The following is a 19,069-nucleotide window of genomic DNA, read 5'->3' on the forward strand; positions in this document are numbered from 1 at the left end:
ATATTCAGTTCTACTTTGCTGAAGGCACTATTTAAATTTAAGAGTGAATTAAATTGGTGGTGAGTGGAAAAGAGTTTGGTGCTTGCCTACTTTAAGAGCAGCTCTTGTAATAACCAATTGCAAATTTCCTTCAGTATTATGCAGGCAGGTTGAGTAGAGCTCTGATACTTGAAAACATGCTGCTGATGAAAGTTAAACTGCTGGTGAGAAGGGTAACTGATTGATTGGAACCTAGCCACACTAAAAGGTAAATATTCTCTACAATTGCCCTCAATATATGCCATTTCCTCTGCAACTGCCGGTGAATTTTAGCAATTTTTGCTGTACTAATTTAGTTGCCCAAATATGGTGGTAACAGAATCAAGGGGTTCAGATAATGTGATAAACTGCAAGGATATAATTAGTAAGATACCACTTTATTCACTATGTTGTAAAAGAGTTGCAACACTCTAAGAAACACATCGAAAAGCTTTAGAAATGCATCACAAAACAATATCTCTTGCATGTGCTTTCTAGGAAAGAAAGAGATTTATTGAGTTGTTATGTTACATGAAAGCCAGCTTCCCCTGTTCTGAAGTGATGTTGGTGGTTTGACAAAACCACCATCAAGAATGTTCCATGCAATGAAACGTTTGATTGTATTAACCTAGGAATAACATCACGATTTATAATTGCATAAATATGACCATTTCCTACAACATCATCAGCCTGTCCAACAGTCGCCTTGCAGTGCAGCCGAGCCCTTGTGTCAGTGTGTAACAGAAGAGTCACAAATCCATCTCTTCAGTGCTCACAATAGATCAGTTTGGACTTCATGCGTGTGGATCTTCAATGATGGGAGTGCAGTTGATATGCAGTCCAGGAATTTATGGAAGATACCTTTAATGGTTTACCTGAAGGTAGTCTCTCTAAAGCTGGTGCAAATTACAAATGCAGTCTTTCTTCAACTAGAGTATAGTTTTCTGTGCATTGCAACAATTCAGAACTTTGGTATAGGTGCTCAACAGTTTTTTTTTCTCCCCACCCTGCCCCCCTAGACACACACACAGCATTGTTACTGCTTTTGTCCACACTCTAAGCCAAAAAATCAGCTTCTTTTCAGGTTTCTTCAAAAAAAATTGTTCCATTAAATCCTACTGCTTCATTTTTTTTGTCTATTGTGGCTGAAGGGTTTTCTTTTTCCTCTACAGAAGTCCTAAAGTTATATTGATGAATAGGCGCTGTAAATGGTCCCAATAAAACATATATTTACAACAGTATATGCTCTGTTACTTGCAGCAAGCTTTATGCAGAGAAAATAGCTCTGTATGCGAGTTCCACGATAAAAAAAAAAGGAAATGTGCATTATTTTTCTTTTGAAGCGTCAACTGGCAAGACTTGGTAATGATATAAGTTTCAGGGCATGTGGGCGCAGCCTGACCTCTAGGGCACCATCATGGGTAGAAAGTGTGCAGAAAGATGTTTTCTCCTTGTTTTATGTCCCCGGCGTGGGGACCCTTTCCCATTTAATGAGATGAACATTTGCCGCCCTTTGTGCTTCCATTTCAGCGAGGCGTAGGTATTGTAACCATTTTCTTCTATCCTTTCTTTAAACTTACAATTGTTGTTGTACTCTTCCTAGAAGAGAAAAGAATCAACAGTTGGAGGAAGATTGTTAGACCACAGGTTTTTTTCTCTTTTTTTCCTTATGTGCTGTGATTTCTTCTGTTGCCTCCATCTCCAAAGTACACATCTACGCTGTTCAAGAAGAGAGGACCTCTTCCCAGCACTGTGCCAATGGAAGTCTATAGTTGTCCAGTATGAATTGCACTGTAGTAGTCCAGGGTGACTACAATTGGTAAGTTATTTAGAATAATTGGTCAGCGAGACAGTAACAATGGGGCACAAATTAAAAATACATTAAAGGGGAGTTTAGAATTTTTTTTTATGCAGAAGATGCTTCGATTGTGAAATTCTTTGCCACAAACTGTCTTTAAAGCAGAATCCATAAATTATTTTAAAAGGGAATTAGATAGTTACTTGAAAATGAAAAAGGGTATGAGAGTGGGCAGGAGGTTGGGAAGAGACTCAGTGATTCGTGGAGAACATGGAGGAAAATACCGAGGTAAAGTTGATGAGCCGAATGGCCTGTTTCTGTGCATTAACACTCCATGATTTGAAAAGCATTAACATTCTTCCCTCTGTGAGTAAATTTGGCAGATGGGTCATCTTCGGGGTAGGATCGGGGGGGAATAGAAGCAGGAAATTTGTTTAAGGAGGGACTCCCTTCCTGCATCCATCATGCATACCTCATAGGAACATAGAAATATAGGAACAGGAGTAGGCCATTCAGCCCCTCTTGCCTGCTCCGCCATTTGATAAGATCATGGCTGATCTGTGATCTAACTCCATATACCTGCCTTTGGCCCATATCCCTTAATACCTTTGGCAACCAAAAAGCTTTCTATCTCAGATTTAAATTTAGCAATTGAGCTAGCATCAATTGCCGTTTGCGGAAGAGAGTTCCAAACTTCTACCACCCTTTGTGTGTAGAAATGTTTTCTAATCTTACTCCTGAAAGGTCTAGCTCTAATTTTTAGACTGTGCCCCCTACTCCTAGAATCCCCAACCAGCAGAAATAGTTTCTCTCTATCCACCCTATCTGTTCCCCTTAATACCTTATAAACTTCGATCAGATCACCCCTTAACCTTCGAAACTCTAGAGAATACAACCCCAATTTGTGGAATCTTTCCTCATAACTTAACCCTTGAAGTCCGGGTATCATTCTAGTAAACCTACGCTGCACTCCCTCCAAAGCCAATATGTCCTTCCGAAGGTGCGGTGCCCAGAACTGCTCACAATACTCCAGGTGCGGTCTAACCAGGGTTTTGTATAGCTGCAGCATAACTTCTGCCCCCTTGTACTCTAGTCCTCTAGATATAAAGGCCAGCATTCCATTAGCCTTACTGATTATTTTCTGCACCTGTTCATGACACTTCAATGATCTATGTACCTGAACCCCTAAGTCCCTTTGGACAGCCACTGTTTTTAACATTTTACCATTTAGAAAGTACCCTGTTCTATCCTTTTTTGATCCAAAGTGGATGACCTCACATTTGCCACAGTTTTGCCCATTTACCTAATCTATCAATATCCCTTTGTAATTTTATTTTTTCATCTACACTGCTTACAATGCCATCAATCTTTGTGTCATCAGCAAAGTTAGATATGAGGCTTTCTATGCCTTCATCTAAGTCGTGAATAATTGAGGCCCCAAGACAGATCCCTGCAGGACTCCACTAGTCACATCCTGCCAATGTGAGTAGCTACCCATTATCCCTACTCTGTCGCCTTTCGCTCAGCCAACTTCCTAACCAAGTCTGTACTTTTCCCTCGATTCCATGGGCTTCTATCTTAGCTAACAGTCTCTTATGTGGGACTTTATTATACTGACCTCCATCCAGGTCAGTATAAAAAAAAGTAGCATGGATGATTTATATGGAGATGTCTACAAGCAGGAAAGTCCAAACCCAACCAAGGAAAGAGCATAGATATTATGCAAGGGGATTAGTAGGATTTTGGGAAAATGTTTTAATTTTCAAATTTTTACGGTGAATTATTACAGTAAACTTTTTTTCATCTCTTGTCAGCATTTCCTCCCATTTGTTTCCCCAAAAGGAGTTGCTCACTATCTAGGAAGGTGAGGTTATCTCAACCACAGATTTCTCCACAGTTGTTATTGGCAAACAAGGCAGGCAAGTGTGATCTGTGTTGTGTTTCCCCCTCCCTTATCCACATGGTCTGTTCCACTCTTATCTATCTGTCTGCTCCCAGCAGTGGAAAATAAGTTTAAGTGACAAGTAGTCTGTAGCCTTGTTGCTAGCTGACCACCTAATACAACTCCCTGCACCCCCACCCATCTCAAAAAAAAATGAAAGTTGGAATAGTTATTCAATCCTCCAAGTCTGTGATGTGGTCTTAGGCAGAAACTTTAATCTATAAAACATTATCAACGAGTGATTCATTTTAATGTGGGTTGCTGACAGAATTTTCTGTTCTCAACAATAAAATGATGTTGGTGGGTCTGCTCCATCACTTTTCATTGCATTTCTGTCAAGAGACACTGAACTTCATTTGAACAGACTGATAAAAGGTCAATGACCTTGAGAGTTCAGCCAATCAATATATAGTTGACTTCATTGTCTGGAGCAAAGTGCAAGATAGTGGTGCAAGGGAAATTGCAACTTTGTAACGTGGGGATTACAAGGATTGGAATTCAAAGCATAGAGTTATCAAACTCATCTTTACAGATTCCAAAAGGTCAGCTCACAGTGCTGCAGACTGTAAGGGCCTCTGAATGAAAAGCAATTTGAATTGAAATTACAATTGCTGCATTCCATTGGGCTCGCTGGCACAGCACTACTGGAGAGTAAGGAAACCATGATCTCTCCAAATTATGACTCCCTAATTCACAGTGTTAGACCATAAAATGTTTGTTTGATAATTACAGCAGTCAGCAAGTGCATCAATACCCAGGCTGACTACTTTTAACTATCACGTGAGGGGTTGAAATGCAGTTTGCAGCTGAATCATAGACCTTGGAGATCCTACCCCTCCCAGCAGCATCTCTGCATCTCATCCATATAAGTGGTTGAATTACATATTACATAGAGAATACAGCACAGTAACAGGCCATTCGGCCCAACTGGTCTATGCCAGTCTTTTTGCTCCACACGAGCCTCCTCCCACCCTACTTCATCTAACCCTATCAACATAACCTTCTATTCCTTTCTCCCTCATGTACCTAACTAGCTTCCCCTTGAAAGCATCTATGCCATTCATAATATAAAAATTCTGAATTAACCATTTTTATTAACATTGTTATATATTTAACAAACCTCATAATGATTGGTAGATTGACAATTTTGCAGCATGATTTAAGTAATAGAATTGGTCAACTCAGAGGATGATGAACATTCAAAATGTTCCAGGAGCTTAAGGGTTAAGCTTTCAGCTTTCCTGTTGGGAAAGTAACATTAACTTCAACTAGTGTGTAGGTGCTTCAATCAAATATTTGCGTTGTGGACAATTGTTGGTCAAATCTTTCTCGGGTGTTTTAGAGGAACATAGATGGATACCTTTTGGCACTGAAATAATTTCCATCAGGGAGGCACAAGGTTGGTTGTATGAGAAATGGAAATGTTACACTGTGCTAGAAAGGGATGCTCTTTTGAGGTTAGAGTTCAGACACACTGTTGAAGGAGGGGGATTTGAATTTTTGTGCTCTTTGCTGGCAAATGGAACCTTTCCCCATTTCAGGTGCCCAGTGTCAGCATCCAAGTCAGGACTCACTCAGATAAAGATGGTAGACCTTGTATTGATGTATTTGCGGGCTGCAGTGGTAATTATTGAGCACATGTTGTAAGGTATAACTTTGAGACAGGAGGCTGTAATTTGTTTAGAACTTTGGTACTGTGCCGTATAACACAGAGAACTTTGCAGGTAGATGAGTGATTCCTGATTTGAGTGCTGACACTGGACATCTGAGATGGGAAGTGTTTCATTTGCTAGTGATGTGCACAAAAATTCAACTCCACCCCTCCTTCAAAATAAAGACAAAACAATTCATTGGGTAATTAGTGTGGTAAAATAAGTGGTTGTAAAATGTTGCTAAGATGTCTCCAGGATAGTCTGGCGTATTGTGCTCCAGACCAAAGCAGTAACCATGATATGGAAGCATGTGGTAAAGTAGGAATTTATTGTGTGTCAGATTATGAAAGATGATCCAGGCACTGCGTTTCCTTTGTATTTTGTTCTTTTGTTGTTCTTAACGGGGATGAAATTCATCACACTTACAAGTATCAGTGGCAGGTATCAGAATCCACTCAACTGCAGGGTCTGGTGTGAAGTTCAGTAAGAGGCATTATTCTAACAGCTGCTAGGTAACTTAGTAAATAAGTAATGTGGGCAGGGATAGGCCGATCTCCTTGTCCTTTTCAATCAGTAAATCCACAAAACTTTGGTACATTACTTAGGCAAAATAACAGCCCAGAAATGACAGAATCCATGATCATGTTTCCTATTATATAGCAAAAATTGAATATTTTAACGAGAGGTGGCATTTCAGTACAACTGGCCAATGGAGGGGAGAAAATAAGACAGGGTTTGTGCTTCTAATCGAGGGAGTTCTATGATTTTGTAGGTGTGTTTTGGATAAGACTTTAAACCAAAGACTCCATTTGCCTGTTCAGGTGAATGTAAAAGATCTCATTGGACTTCTGTGAAGAGGAGCAGGGAGTTCTCCTGGTGTCCTGGCCAACATTCATCCCTCAACCAAGACCACCAGTACAGATTAACTAGTCATTCATCTCAATTCTGTTTGTGGAACCTTGCTGTATGCAAGTTGGGTTCCATGTTTGCCTACATAACAGTGACTACACTTCAAAGGTAATTCAGTGGCTGTGAAGTGCTTTGAGATATTCTTTGGATGTGAAAGGTGCTGTATAAATGCAAGTTCTTTCTTTCCTAGTGCTAGTTAATGAATCTTGTTGGAAAGTGTACATGATTAGACATTGTGTAAGGACAGGATCAGGCTGGGCCTTCATGCCCTTTCCCTCTCAGTCAAAGAGCCTGCTTGGGCTCACACATAAAGAATGGCCACTTAGATAAGGAAGGAGGATATTCTAGAAAAGGGAAGGGAAATGGTGCTGATGGTAAAGGAGGGGAAGTTGACACTAAGATTGTATTTTTACTTTGCATGTGGATATATCAAAATAAATCACTTCCTTCAAATTTGATTTTAATTTACAAATGATTTTTTTTCATGTCCATCTTTTTATATTAAAATAGACAAAATATTTTGATATGTACCCATTGGTACAAGGTAATGTTTAAGTTAAGAGCCGTCCTCTTATTCGCTGATGAGAATGTTATGTCGCATAATATTTGCTGGATTTATTGTAATTCAATAAAATCAGTATTTGGGCATTATACGCCAATGGCTTTCAAACATTTCCATGTGGGGGATCCCCTTCAAACATTGATATACTCCTGGAGGCCCATCGTCCTAACTTTCAAAAGTTAGGATCAGCTACCCAAAGGAAAACAGTGCTATCACTACAGAAAACGTTTATTATTAGTGTAAAGCGATGGGCATAAGTCATTGAATACAAAATAAAAAAATCTGATGAACCCGTCCCTCTTCAGAGATCACCTTGAAGATTCTTTAGAGTCTGGGGACCTTCATTTGGAAACCTATGCTGTAAGAAGATCATTGTGTTCCTCTGAATTTAGTGTTTCCAATTTTTTTTAAGACAACTATCACATGATGTGTGACCACTTAGCAATCGCAATGCAGAGTTGAGGAAAAATTGTTCTCTGCAACAGAACCTACAGACATGAATGGAATTTTTTTTAAAAATGGATGCTAGAAATCAGGTACCAGGTAAGATCTCCCGCACAAAGTGAAAGACAGGGTTGGCACAGTTGAAATCGGCAACACCCTTCAGTGGAGAATCACGAGTGCCAACCTAGGCCCTGTTTCTCTGTGGCAGTGCATCACTGGGCACCCCTGCTAAACATAAATTTTTAAAATAATGGCCCTGAAAAGCTATGGGCCGGATAGTGCATGCCTGCTGTAAGTAGGGCACGATTGTGGCGGAAGGGCCACAAATTCAGTCGGGACCTTGTACGTTGTTTTTTGGCCTGCGCTGTCAGTATCCACGGGGCCTTCTTTGGAGTGGAAACTCCGTCTGCCCCAAACAATTTCACCCGTGTCAGAGGGGGCATAGCTGTGGACTTCCAAGCTGGGTGTTTCCTTAGCCCTAGCCTAGGAACCTGCCAGCAGGCCAATACACTGGATAAAAGGAGGCAGAACTAGGGGGCATATAGGTTTAGGACCACCTGGGCCCCCTAAGATTTTGCTACAATTTTTGTTCTTTTTCCGCTCCCCAATAAAGTGAGGGGGGGCGGGGAAATAGGTTATAATATTTATTTTTCTGTGCTGGTGGCACCACCATGGGGCCCCCCCAGAGTGATTTTCCAGTGCTGTTGTTTCCATCCCCCTCCCCCCCAATAATGGGGTGGGATACACTAGATGTGCCCATAGTGGTACAAATGCCCACCGGGATCATGTAGAAGAGGATGCCTCCCCCCCAACCCCTGATCCTGCATACTCTGATGGGGTCAGAGGCAGAGGTTCCTGGAGAACAATTCCTTCCTGAGATTAAAGGCCCGTAGATGTTCAAGGCCAATTTTTGCATTGAAATATGCAATGGGTTACACTTGTAGCAATCTGGATTTTGTAGCAATTTTCCCTGAAGCAAAAAGCTGGTGTGCTAATTGCAAGTATCCTTCCCCACCCCCCCACCCCAGTATGTTTCAAAGAGAAAATTTGGGACCTAGTTTTATAAATACTACGTGAAACTGTGATGTTTGTATAACCTTACCATGCCATATAGCTTTCCCTTCTTGTTCATGGCCAAATAAAAGCCAGTGTTGACTGCTTTGATTGCGACTACTCCAACATTAACTGACCTGATTTCCATTATGCCTGCAAATAAAAAAGAAAATGTATTATAAGCGTTTTTTTTTTTTCCTTTTGACTGATAACGTTTTGGAGTGGCATTGTCATGTTGTAGAGTTCTAGATATCACTGCACCATTATTGCATGCCTGCTGCTGCATGTATTCACACTTGCAGTCAAAACTATTGGCCCGGATTTTGCTGTAAAAATAACAGTGAGGCTAACAGCGATCACTGTTATTCATGTGCAAATTGGACAGCAACTTCTGGCGATCACACGCACAGTTAAACGCGGAAATCTGGAAGTTGCTGTCGCAGATGCCCTGCTCCTCCAAAAGCTGCACGAAAACGGCATCTCGACGGCTGGCTCCCCGTTCAAATGTATTGACCGACGTGAAGTTCCTGTGCTGACATCACAGATACTGACAAGACTCCCCAACAAAAGTTAAGTCAAGTCATTTCAAGTCTAAGTACTGCCAAACAACCTCTCTGGCAGTGAAAATTAACTTTTACAAGTGTGGAGTCTCATTCTTTCAGATTTGAATTGTTGGACTTTTTCTTTCTGCCTCTTCTATCTCTGTCTCTTAATTCAACCTTTCCTGCCCTTTCTCTTTCGCTTTCTGTACCTGATTTGACATTGATTTCACGAATCTAACTTATACTTTCTGGTTCTGACTCTGAGCTGATATTAACGATTCTTCAATCGGATTGGTAAAGGAGATTCACAGCTGGTTGCCCTGTTCACACTGGTCCCAGACGCCCCATAGAGGGCGAGGTGCTTTTTGGCTTTCCAATTTAGAGGAACTTGCTGTGCAAAAACTCATAGAAAGTCTATGGGCAAGTGCAAGTCTGTCCATTCGCCACTCAAAGCAAATCCAGCCCATTGTAAATTCTGCGTTCATTTCTAATGTGCCTTATAGTGTTTCCTAATTATAAATTTATCCCAATTAAAGAACAAGGTAGTCTTTTCTGAGCAGGATTATTCCAGCTGTTATGTAAACTTGCCCCACTGCATTGAGACTGCCTGTTTAAAGTTAGGTACATTATTAGTTGTGTTTCAAGAATCCAATCAATCCATACTTTGCCTGCTCAGAAAACTCTTCAATGTTAAACCTTAATGTTTCTATTAAAACATAGAAATATAGAAAATAGGAGCAGGAGTAGGCAATTTGGCCCCTTGAGCCTGCTCCGCTATTCAATATGATCATGGCTGATCCTCTATCTCAATACCACATTCCCGCTCTCTCCCCATAACCCTTGATGCTTTCTGTCCAGAAATCTATCGAGCTCCTTCTTAAATATATTCAGCTACTTGGCCTCCACAGTCTTCTGTGGTAGAGAATTCCACAGGCTCACCACCTGCTGAAGAAATTTCTCCTCATCTCAGTCCTAAATGTCCTACCCCGTATCCTGAGACTGTGACCCCTCGTTCTGGACTCCCCAGCCAGGAGAAACATCCTCCCTGCATCCAGTGTCTCTAGCCCTGTCAGAATTTTATACGTTTCAATGAGATCCCCTCTCATTCTTCTAAACTCAAGTGAATACAGGCCTAGTTGACCCAATCTTTCCTCAGACGACAGTCCTGCCATCCCAGGAATCAGTCTGGTGAACCTTTGCTGCACTCCCTCTATGGCAAGTATACCCTTGGGTAAGGAGACCAAAACTGCACACAATACTCCAGGTAGAAGAACCAGGTTTACCAGACACCATTAATGAAAGCCAACAGGATGTATAAGGGGACGTTATATGTTCCATGCATCACCTGCATGTTTGGTACCACAGATTATGAGGCCTATTTTTAGTTGGGGGTTCCTAGCTATAGAAGAACTGAGTCCTTTATCATGGTTTGAGTGAGATTCTGAACCATAATCCAGACTCCATATACTGACAAATTGAGGTCCATTTTAACTGGGGGCGCATTCCGGATCAGGCGGGCAGGGATGCGGGGCAGGAGGGAAACCGCCAAGGGGGGCTCAATGTGAACCCTGGGCCATTTTAACTCCTGGGCCTCACTTGAATAAAGCAGAATAGTCTCCCGCCTAAAACCAGCAGGAGTGACGTCAGGGCCGACGGGAGGGAGCCAAGGACACCGGGGACTCAAGGAAACGGTCCCCAGCATATAATTAGTGCTGGGGAGGGGTGTTGGCAGCTGATACTTACACCGAAAGGGGGAGGCAAGGCCGGGGCTGGGAGGACCAAGGAATCCCTGTGGGTTCCAGGGGAGCACCCCAGTTCTTCCTGGCTCACATGGATTCCTCAGAAAAGTTTAAATTTATAACTTAGCATAGCCTATTCAGGCCACCCCACGACTCCCACCATGGTTCGGCTATCAGGCTTGGCCCCGGGCAGGCCACCCAAATCCGAGGGTAAAATGCCATCAGTGTGGGGGGGGGGCATTGGGAGCATTAAAATCCACCCCACCGAGTGGAACTGTGCTTGTTATACTGTAAAGTCTTAGACGGGTAGCTCCACGAAGAAGTATTTGCCCCTTCAGGCAACACTAAGAAGATCCAGCTGGTTCACTTGCCATGTAGAATGGGGTAGGGCTCTGGGCCTTGAGTCTACCAACAGATTACAGTGTCTATGATGCCGTCAGCTTGAGGCTAACCTCTGAAGTTGCTCTAGTTAATGCTGAGTTAAAATGTACAAATTTACTACATTCTTCAGCTATTACTGAAAGGATCCAAATAAATAGTATTCTAAAACATCACCAAGAGTCATCTAGAGTTCCAAGTGTTCCAGTAGAAAATATGAGAAATTAATCATTGGGTGAAAAATAAATAAAATGTCATTAGCAGCAAGCCCTGTTACTCGCTATATGCTCTATAAGGATAACAAAGCAAACCAGATTTTAATTTTCTCAGAACAACAGACAGAATCGCAGAATGCAATTCCCAAAACACCAATAAAATCCCAGGATCCTGTCATAAAACAGAATTTGACTTATTAGGTTGCCATTAACTGGTAGTTCTGGAGCTAACAGTTGAAGCTATAATGACTGCTATATTTTGTAGAATTACTCCAAATATTTTAAACTTTTTATTAAGTAAAATCAATTTTAAAAAATACTTCCAATCCAATTTGGAACCTCTAAGTTAATTTTTTCTTGCTAATTTTCTCCACCATGTTTTCCTTCCCTCTTCTTTCCTGTAGCAAATGACTCCTTGCTGGGGTACTGTTCACATTGATTCCTTGCCTTGGGTACAGTTCATATCGACTGTTTGCTGGAGTACAGCTCACATTGGGCCCCTTGCTGCAGTACAGTTCATATTGACGTCAATGGATGCCAAGCACCCACTGGTGCCTTGCCAGCATAGCCATAGTCATGTGCAAACCTTGACGGTGAATGTTGGCACCCTATTCGATGATAGGAAGGCATCACAGACTACCTGATCCTGTCCTCACCTAACATCCACACAATGCACTTCTAGCAAGGGCCTCTGGATAGTGATTAGGAAAGAGAACCGTGGCCAATGTTTCCCCCCGTAATCCAGCAGTGAAAAGGGGAGCTGTAGCTCCCTTACCATTGACCTGGTTGATCAACGCAGACCAGGGGTTGAACCTACAAACTTCCTGGTCTTTAAAGCTCAGAACTCACTGGCTAAATTTTCTGAGCCACTGGGGGATGCTACAATTTTGAGATGTAGAAATTCCCTTTATGGCTACTGAAAGTCAGCCAAAGAAATGTGGACTACAATGTGTAGAAAGTTTTTTTTGGATTAAGGGAAGGGATATTGATGATTTCCCTGATTGTTTGGTGAGTTTTGTTAGGTGACTAGCTGAGTCAAGGAGGGTTCAGATTTTGGTCTCTGGTCTGTGCTGAGTTATCGGATCTCAGCTGGGGGTATTATTGGGGTGCTACAGTTCTCCTCAATATCCCTGGATCAGGAAAGGAAAATTGGCCAATGTTTTGGCTCCTGATAACATTCCAGCTTTCCCTGCTGGAAGTGTACAATTGTAGACATCAGGTGAAGGCAGCATCTGGCACTGCTGTTAAATAGCCTCCTGCGACTCATGTCAGGCCTCACGCAAGTTTACATTTTTTGTTGGGTTTAAGGAACTGCAGAACACAATCATAGCCAAGGTTATCAGAGGTTTCATTTGCTGTGGTCTCTCAGTCAGGATGATAAACTAAATGTGAAATTTTAAAATCAGATTGTCAAGTTTACAATGAGCTCATCAATTTGTGAGAAGATGCGGTTGTTAATTTCAATACATCATTAACTGAAAAATCTTCAGAACATTTTATCTTGACAGAAAATGACAATTATCTACCAGCTGATATTTTACTATTGAATACATGAGGGCTGCAGGAGGTTCAAGTCACTACACCCATGATTTTCCAATTGAAAGTCACTATAGAGGAAGTTAAATATATTGTATGTACAAAATGATTGACTATTTGTAATATAATAAAAACCCGCATCAAAACAAACCCAGGTTCCAAAACTACTGGGGGCTGAAGACATGCCACTTGCATTATCTGATGACCTATCATCACCTTGTTATGTATTTTTAAGTTGCATCTCCACGCAACTGTCAATGTGTTGAGTCTTGTAATATCTACAATCTTGTTGCTACAGGCTAGATGATGCTATTTTATATGTCACCTTTCCTATCAATCAAATCTGAATGAGCTTTGCATGTCAGGCTGTGTCCACGTTATTCACAGCACAATACCACCCATAATTTAACATTAATTGCCAATTGCATAACGCCAACAAAGATAGGTAGTGTGTAAAATCAAAAATTCTCTTATCTGAGATTGGGATTAAGGGCATTTTTGAGGCAGCATGGGAAGAATTGTACACTGAATCTAATCCATACACCAGTAGAATAGCAGTGAGATACTGAAAGTTAGACAGTACTTGCAGTAGTTATTACATTCTAGGTAACCAAAGCTGAGCACATGAATTAGATTAGTGATGGGTACTTGTAAATGCTGAGAAATCATATTTAGATGATTTGAACTGAATAGAGTTTTTATTGTAAATATAGCACAGGAAGAAGTTCAGTACTGGATCCAAGGCCAAGCCTTCAGCACTGAACTCTGCCTTTCAGCCTTCCGAGGTGATGAAATGAGCACCATTTGTTTGGATGTAGGGAGAGAATAGGAGACTATAGAGCCACACTGTTGCAGTAATACTTTGGTAATGGACCCAACAGGCATTTCATGACTGATGAAGACTGACCTCTAGGTAATTTTAATATCTCTCTCTCTCTCTCTCTCTCTTTCATAGGAATCATAGAACCTTTTCACAAAGGATTAATTTACATTACTATGGACTGAAAGAATAGGTGCAAATACTGGGTTTAAGTCTGAGTTCGTGAAGAAACATGCTACCTCCTAGTTATTAAAGGGAATGAGCTGAGTTCTACGAGCACATTTAAAGTAACAATGGGGATACACTATTTTTGCCAATTTTTTCTCTCTGTTTACCTTCTGAAGGCATTGGTTGCTACTGGTGTAAGGATCCATTAGACTTAGGCACTCTCTGGTACCTTGCCCTAGTAGTCATTATTCATGTGGGAGCTTAGACAGCATGTGCCAGAATTGTTGAGTTTGGGCGCACGTTCCAACGGTGCGTAATCTGTCCTCACCTAACGCCCATGTACATGCACTTTCTAGCAAGCATCATCGCACAGCAATCAGGAATGGGAAAACTGGCTGATTTTCCCCTCCACAGCCCAGGGAGATCAGCAAATGCAGCACAGACCAAGAATGGAACCTTGGACTTTCTAGTCTGAGTGGATCAGTTACGTCTTTCCAACACATCTTATGCTGGAGGAGAGAAATTGTTCCAATGAAAGTACTTGCGAGCTTCCAGTTATAATGACATTTTAAGAGTAATTACCATGCACCTAGCTATCGACAGAAAGGAGAAGATCAAAAAATGTCAGCAAAAATAAGGACGGATTGCCCAGTTGGTGGTCCCGACATTGAGCGGTGCTCACAGGAAGCTTTGGTCGGCTAATCGTGGGCCTTCAGTGCCTGATTTTCAGACCATTTAAATTAATGGATGGAAAATCGGGTGCTGCAGGCCTGTGATTTCCCTACTTCCCTGTCACTCCTGACTGAGGAATCAGCCCTATAGTTCATCCATAGTTTCATGGCTGCAATGAAATCTAACATGTTTTATACCAACATAGGGTACCATGAGGTAATGCAAAGGCCCCTGCTCTCATCTTGTTCTTTCATTAATTTGCTTTGCCAATTCTAGTCTAAAGCCTACTGTATAATTCACCGTAGCTTAGAACTCATTGTGGTGTCACAACAAACAATGTATTACAAATTAATTGACTCACGATAATACTTCTTGATATTGTGTGTAGTTGATAGTGCATTTTGCTGCATTCTGTTTGGATAACAAGCTGGTATTATCATAATACTTCAGCTTTTGTATTCTGATTTTTATCGCTCGTTCGCCTATAAACGCTGCTTCTGCCAAACTCGTCACATCTACCACATAATATAAGTAGAAGTAAAAAGGACACGGGGGATGATTTCCTCCTGTCACTCTATTTTAGAATCATAAACATAGCGGGTAGATGTCCTCTGTGCATTATTTCCAGCCAATCTGTGAATGCGATCTAAAAGAATGCATTTACACTCCCATTAAAAATAACGATCAGAGCAATTATTCCCGCTGTGTTTTTTGATATTGATAACACATAGGGACCAGAGGAAATCTTCCCTCATTAACAAAGTCTGTACTGTAACTTGCTGCCAGCCATCTGCCCCTGATACATGTTACACTTCTATTATTAAGAGGGCAGCTGCTCGACCACAATGGAATAGGTTTAATTTCATTTTATTACATGGAATTCCAGGACTTCTTTTGGTGGTTTCAAGGATCACATTCTGTGATTCTGTGTCGATAATTACGCAGACTGGTTTATGGTGACTGAGTAAATCAAATTCTGTTTTTATTACAATGGAATATGGATTTTCTAGGATTTTTTTTCAGGTGTTATTGGGATTGTATTCCACAATCCCGTCCATTTTTCCCGTAGATCAGTGGCATCGATTATTTATAATGTAATTATACAAAGACATTGCCCATGTTTTTATTGTGAGAATTTCCAAATTTCAAAGCTCTCCTTTGTTCTGAAATAGTTATCTTGCTCTAGATATATTGTAAAAAAAATTCTAAAATGTGTTTTAATCAGAAGATGAAGAAAGAACACAACTTATTTTCAACCCAGTTGTCTGGTTACTGTATGTAGAATATTTTAGTCTTTCAAGTCCGTTTCTCTCTGATGCTCTTGGACTGTTTAGCGATGAAATACAAAGGCGCTTTAGGACTCTTTGTCAGTATGCATTTAGGCTTCTGGTGTGCTGGGGCAAGAAACTAGTTAAATGTTCTGGGCTTTGAAATAAAAGCTGTAACATGTTCGAAACATAAGAGTGACTCCGCTTCAACCAAAAGGAAACAGGCCTTGTGGAAAAAAGGACTGGGTATGAGATCAATCAACCATCTCTGACCTGATGGCCTGACAGGGCCTTTTGTCAGGTTTAAAATACTGTGTGGTCTATAGAATAAAGCTCTGACAAGGCTCCTTTTTGACCCCAAAGTGCTCACCTGAGAGTGGCTTTAACAATAGCTCCCAGTTATATTCAATGAGTGTACAAAAAAGAGTAAAAGGCTTATTAATTGTACAGATTAAAGGGCAGACCCAAAGTCTTCTAAGGCTTTAGTAAGCTTTTCCTGTGCCGGCCCCATCACCACAGCCCAGTTAGTACAATACTGCATGGGAACTCATCAAATCCCACCATGGCCTTCCTCTGATTGACATACCTTTTCAATTATTTCACAGTTTGCTCAGTTATAAATGGAGAGGGCCTGCTTCTAAGACATCTTTTCATGTTGACTCTGCATTTGCAGCTAATGACCGTGACTAGCACCTTTGATCTGGGACTCTGTGCCCCATGCTGGCTGCACTTGTGTAGGCTTAAGGTCTACCTTCCCATTTCAACACGCCTTTCTCATTCTGGCCCTGTAGTGGTGATCTGTCACAGTTAAATGTGAACAAAAGCGTCTCTTCACCCCTTGGATTTTCCTTTGGGTGGGGGTGGGGGGGGCGGGGCGGGGAGAGGAAGCTGTCTGCTACTGCAAACCTAGTTTTGTAACCCTTTCTGCTCTAGGCCTTCTTCCAGAAGCTGAAGTAAGCACTCCTGACGGAAAATGATTTCTAGCATTTACTGCTCTGCATTAGTGACCATCAAATCGAACTCTAAATTTCACGTTTTGGCAAATAAGAATGACATTGATCTTGATTTCATTAAATCTTCACACTATGGCAAAGCACATCATACCATTACAGTCATTTAAAATGTGCACAAATACAATGCAGGAAATGAAAGCACTTTGAAAATGTACCAACTTTCTATCATGACAGAGAGAATAGCACAAGAGGCAGTCTGTCACCCGAACCTGCCTTTATTACCACTTTTAAAGGTGTTTTGAGGGGGACTAGCCAGAACAAACAACAAATGGATCCTTACCCACTCTTTGATTTTTTTTTTACTGACGCTGCCTTTATCATTTGACTTTTGCTCCTTAGAAACAGAACTCTGTTCTTTAAAGCTTTACATTTTATAAAACAAATTGTGGAGCATCACTTTGACTGCATCACCAAATCCACGGTTTAACTTAACAACTTATTTTTAAAAAAAAAATCATGCACCAAAGAAAAGTTAATTATATTTCTGTCAGGTTTACTTTGGGGTAAAAATCCCAACATGCCTGCTCCTGGCACATCCTGAGAATACATAGTGCAAAATGCACATCTGTGATCTTCTGCACGTTGGGAGATCAGGGTCTGGAAGTGCGCAGTTATACAATCTCTACACCTGGCGTGCGCTAAGGAGTAGTGCAGTGGAATTTGTACGCCTTTGTTTCATCCTACCTTGAAGTTGGCTGGGAGGCCCACTCTCATGTACCAACCAGGGAAGGAATTACTCTGGTCATTAAGTGTATCGACATTGTTAATAACTTTATGAAGATTTCATCTGGTTGTTAGTTTTAGCAAAATCATAAATTTGTTCTTTTTGAGTAATTGTTCTCCGAATGAGTTTCATTTTCTTTCATGTAGAGTTGGTACAGATTTGTCACAGATGATGTCATTGGCTGAGAAATAAGACTCAAGCCACTTACCATAATCAGCTGAACTAGACATGAGGTTACAGATGTAACCTCACGCCCATGTACTTGTTGAATGGTTTTATTCTATTCTAACTGATGTTTATTTTTGTGGGTGTCGTGGCAGATTGTGTACACTTCAAACTATGTTGTTGATGAGTAATGACATCCATACTGAAAGATTAAGGATGTTTTTTATTGTGATCACTTCAAATGTAGGGAGTGGTAAATGATGTAGTCAATATGGCACTTAATTCCCTCTTTGCCAGGAGTGTCCAAGCTTTTTATCTTTGTGGGCTACTTAACTGCACACCATGAAATCCTGTGAGCTATATATGAAGTTTAAATCTATGTTCCCATTGATAGTATATGCTGTTTTAAATATATACAAACAGTTTTAGGTGTTCTGATTTAGGATTTATCAACCAGTGAGGAAACAACACTAACAACTGTCCTTCCCAACCTTCAAGTCCAAGATCCAATTTCGGGCCAGATTCGGGCCTCCCAGCACCTGAAAATGGGCCGAAACCAATTTTTACCTCCAGTACTCTCAGATTATCGTCTGACCATACATATTTTCTCGATGATTTCTCTTAATTTTTTTCATATGTTCAGACAGCAGTACAAATAAAATGGGTATCTGGTCTGGGTGAAGAAGAGCCAGTCAAGAGCCACTGTAACAGAGCCTTTTAAGATAAACTTGCTTTGGCTGTGAGACAATGGGGACTTAAGCTAGGAAGGATGTACTGGGACGGACCTAGAAGGAAATGGGTTGGTTTGGGAGGGCATGGCGGATCCAAAGCCAAATTGCAATTGCATCTGAGGAAATCCTTCCCAATCAAGGATTAGAATTTAAAGGGCAAGAGAAAAAAAACTGACAGATAAAGAAATGACAAACTAAGAACACTAAAAGAGAGCCAGCCACCTAGACCTTGTAGATTTAATAATAGCATATTAAAGGAAGTGGCAAATAAAACTGGTCATGCCCTGATGAGTATTTTAAGGAGATTGCTGAATATAGGAATTGTGCCAAGAAACCAGAGAAAGGCAAATGTAGTGCCAATTTATAAAAAGAGACAAAAGGATAACACAGGGAATTATAAACCTGTGAGCATGACATTGGAATCATCAGCAAAATAAAAATAATGGATAAAATAATAGAAATCAACCTAAAAAAATGAATAGTGAGGTATCAGTAGAAACATAGACTGATAAGAAGTAGTCAATGGGTGATAGATCTTGCTTGACAAATCTACTAGAGTTCTTTGTGGATATAAGATTTAATCAACAAGGGAAACTCAGAGATTTAATAAACCTAGACTTTAGTAAAGCCTTTGACATAGTGCCACATAGGAGATTACTTTATAATGTCGAAAGGTGTGGAAAAGGAGGGAAGTCTTTGAAATGGATAATTAACTGGTTG

General features: G+C 40.8%; 1 protein-coding gene across 3 annotated transcripts in view; it reads right to left on the reverse strand.

The window, feature by feature from the left end:
- Positions 1–460: 460 nt before the first annotated feature.
- Positions 461–19,069, reverse strand: part of fgf22 (fibroblast growth factor 22) — a 165,704-nt gene continuing 147,095 nt past the window's right edge. For all 3 annotated transcript variants that reach the window (XM_067968358.1, XM_067968357.1, XM_067968359.1), the window contains 2 exons: positions 8,428–8,531; positions 461–1,617 (listed from right to left, as the gene is read on the reverse strand). In XM_067968358.1, coding sequence (XP_067824459.1) covers positions 1,423–1,617; positions 8,428–8,531 — 299 coding nt within the window. In that variant the 3' untranslated portion in view covers positions 461–1,422. The remainder of the gene's footprint in view (positions 1,618–8,427; positions 8,532–19,069) is intronic.

Source organism: Heptranchias perlo, chromosome 29 (genome assembly GCF_035084215.1).
Source record: "Heptranchias perlo isolate sHepPer1 chromosome 29, sHepPer1.hap1, whole genome shotgun sequence".
NCBI classification, from domain to species: domain Eukaryota; kingdom Metazoa; phylum Chordata; class Chondrichthyes; order Hexanchiformes; family Hexanchidae; genus Heptranchias; species Heptranchias perlo.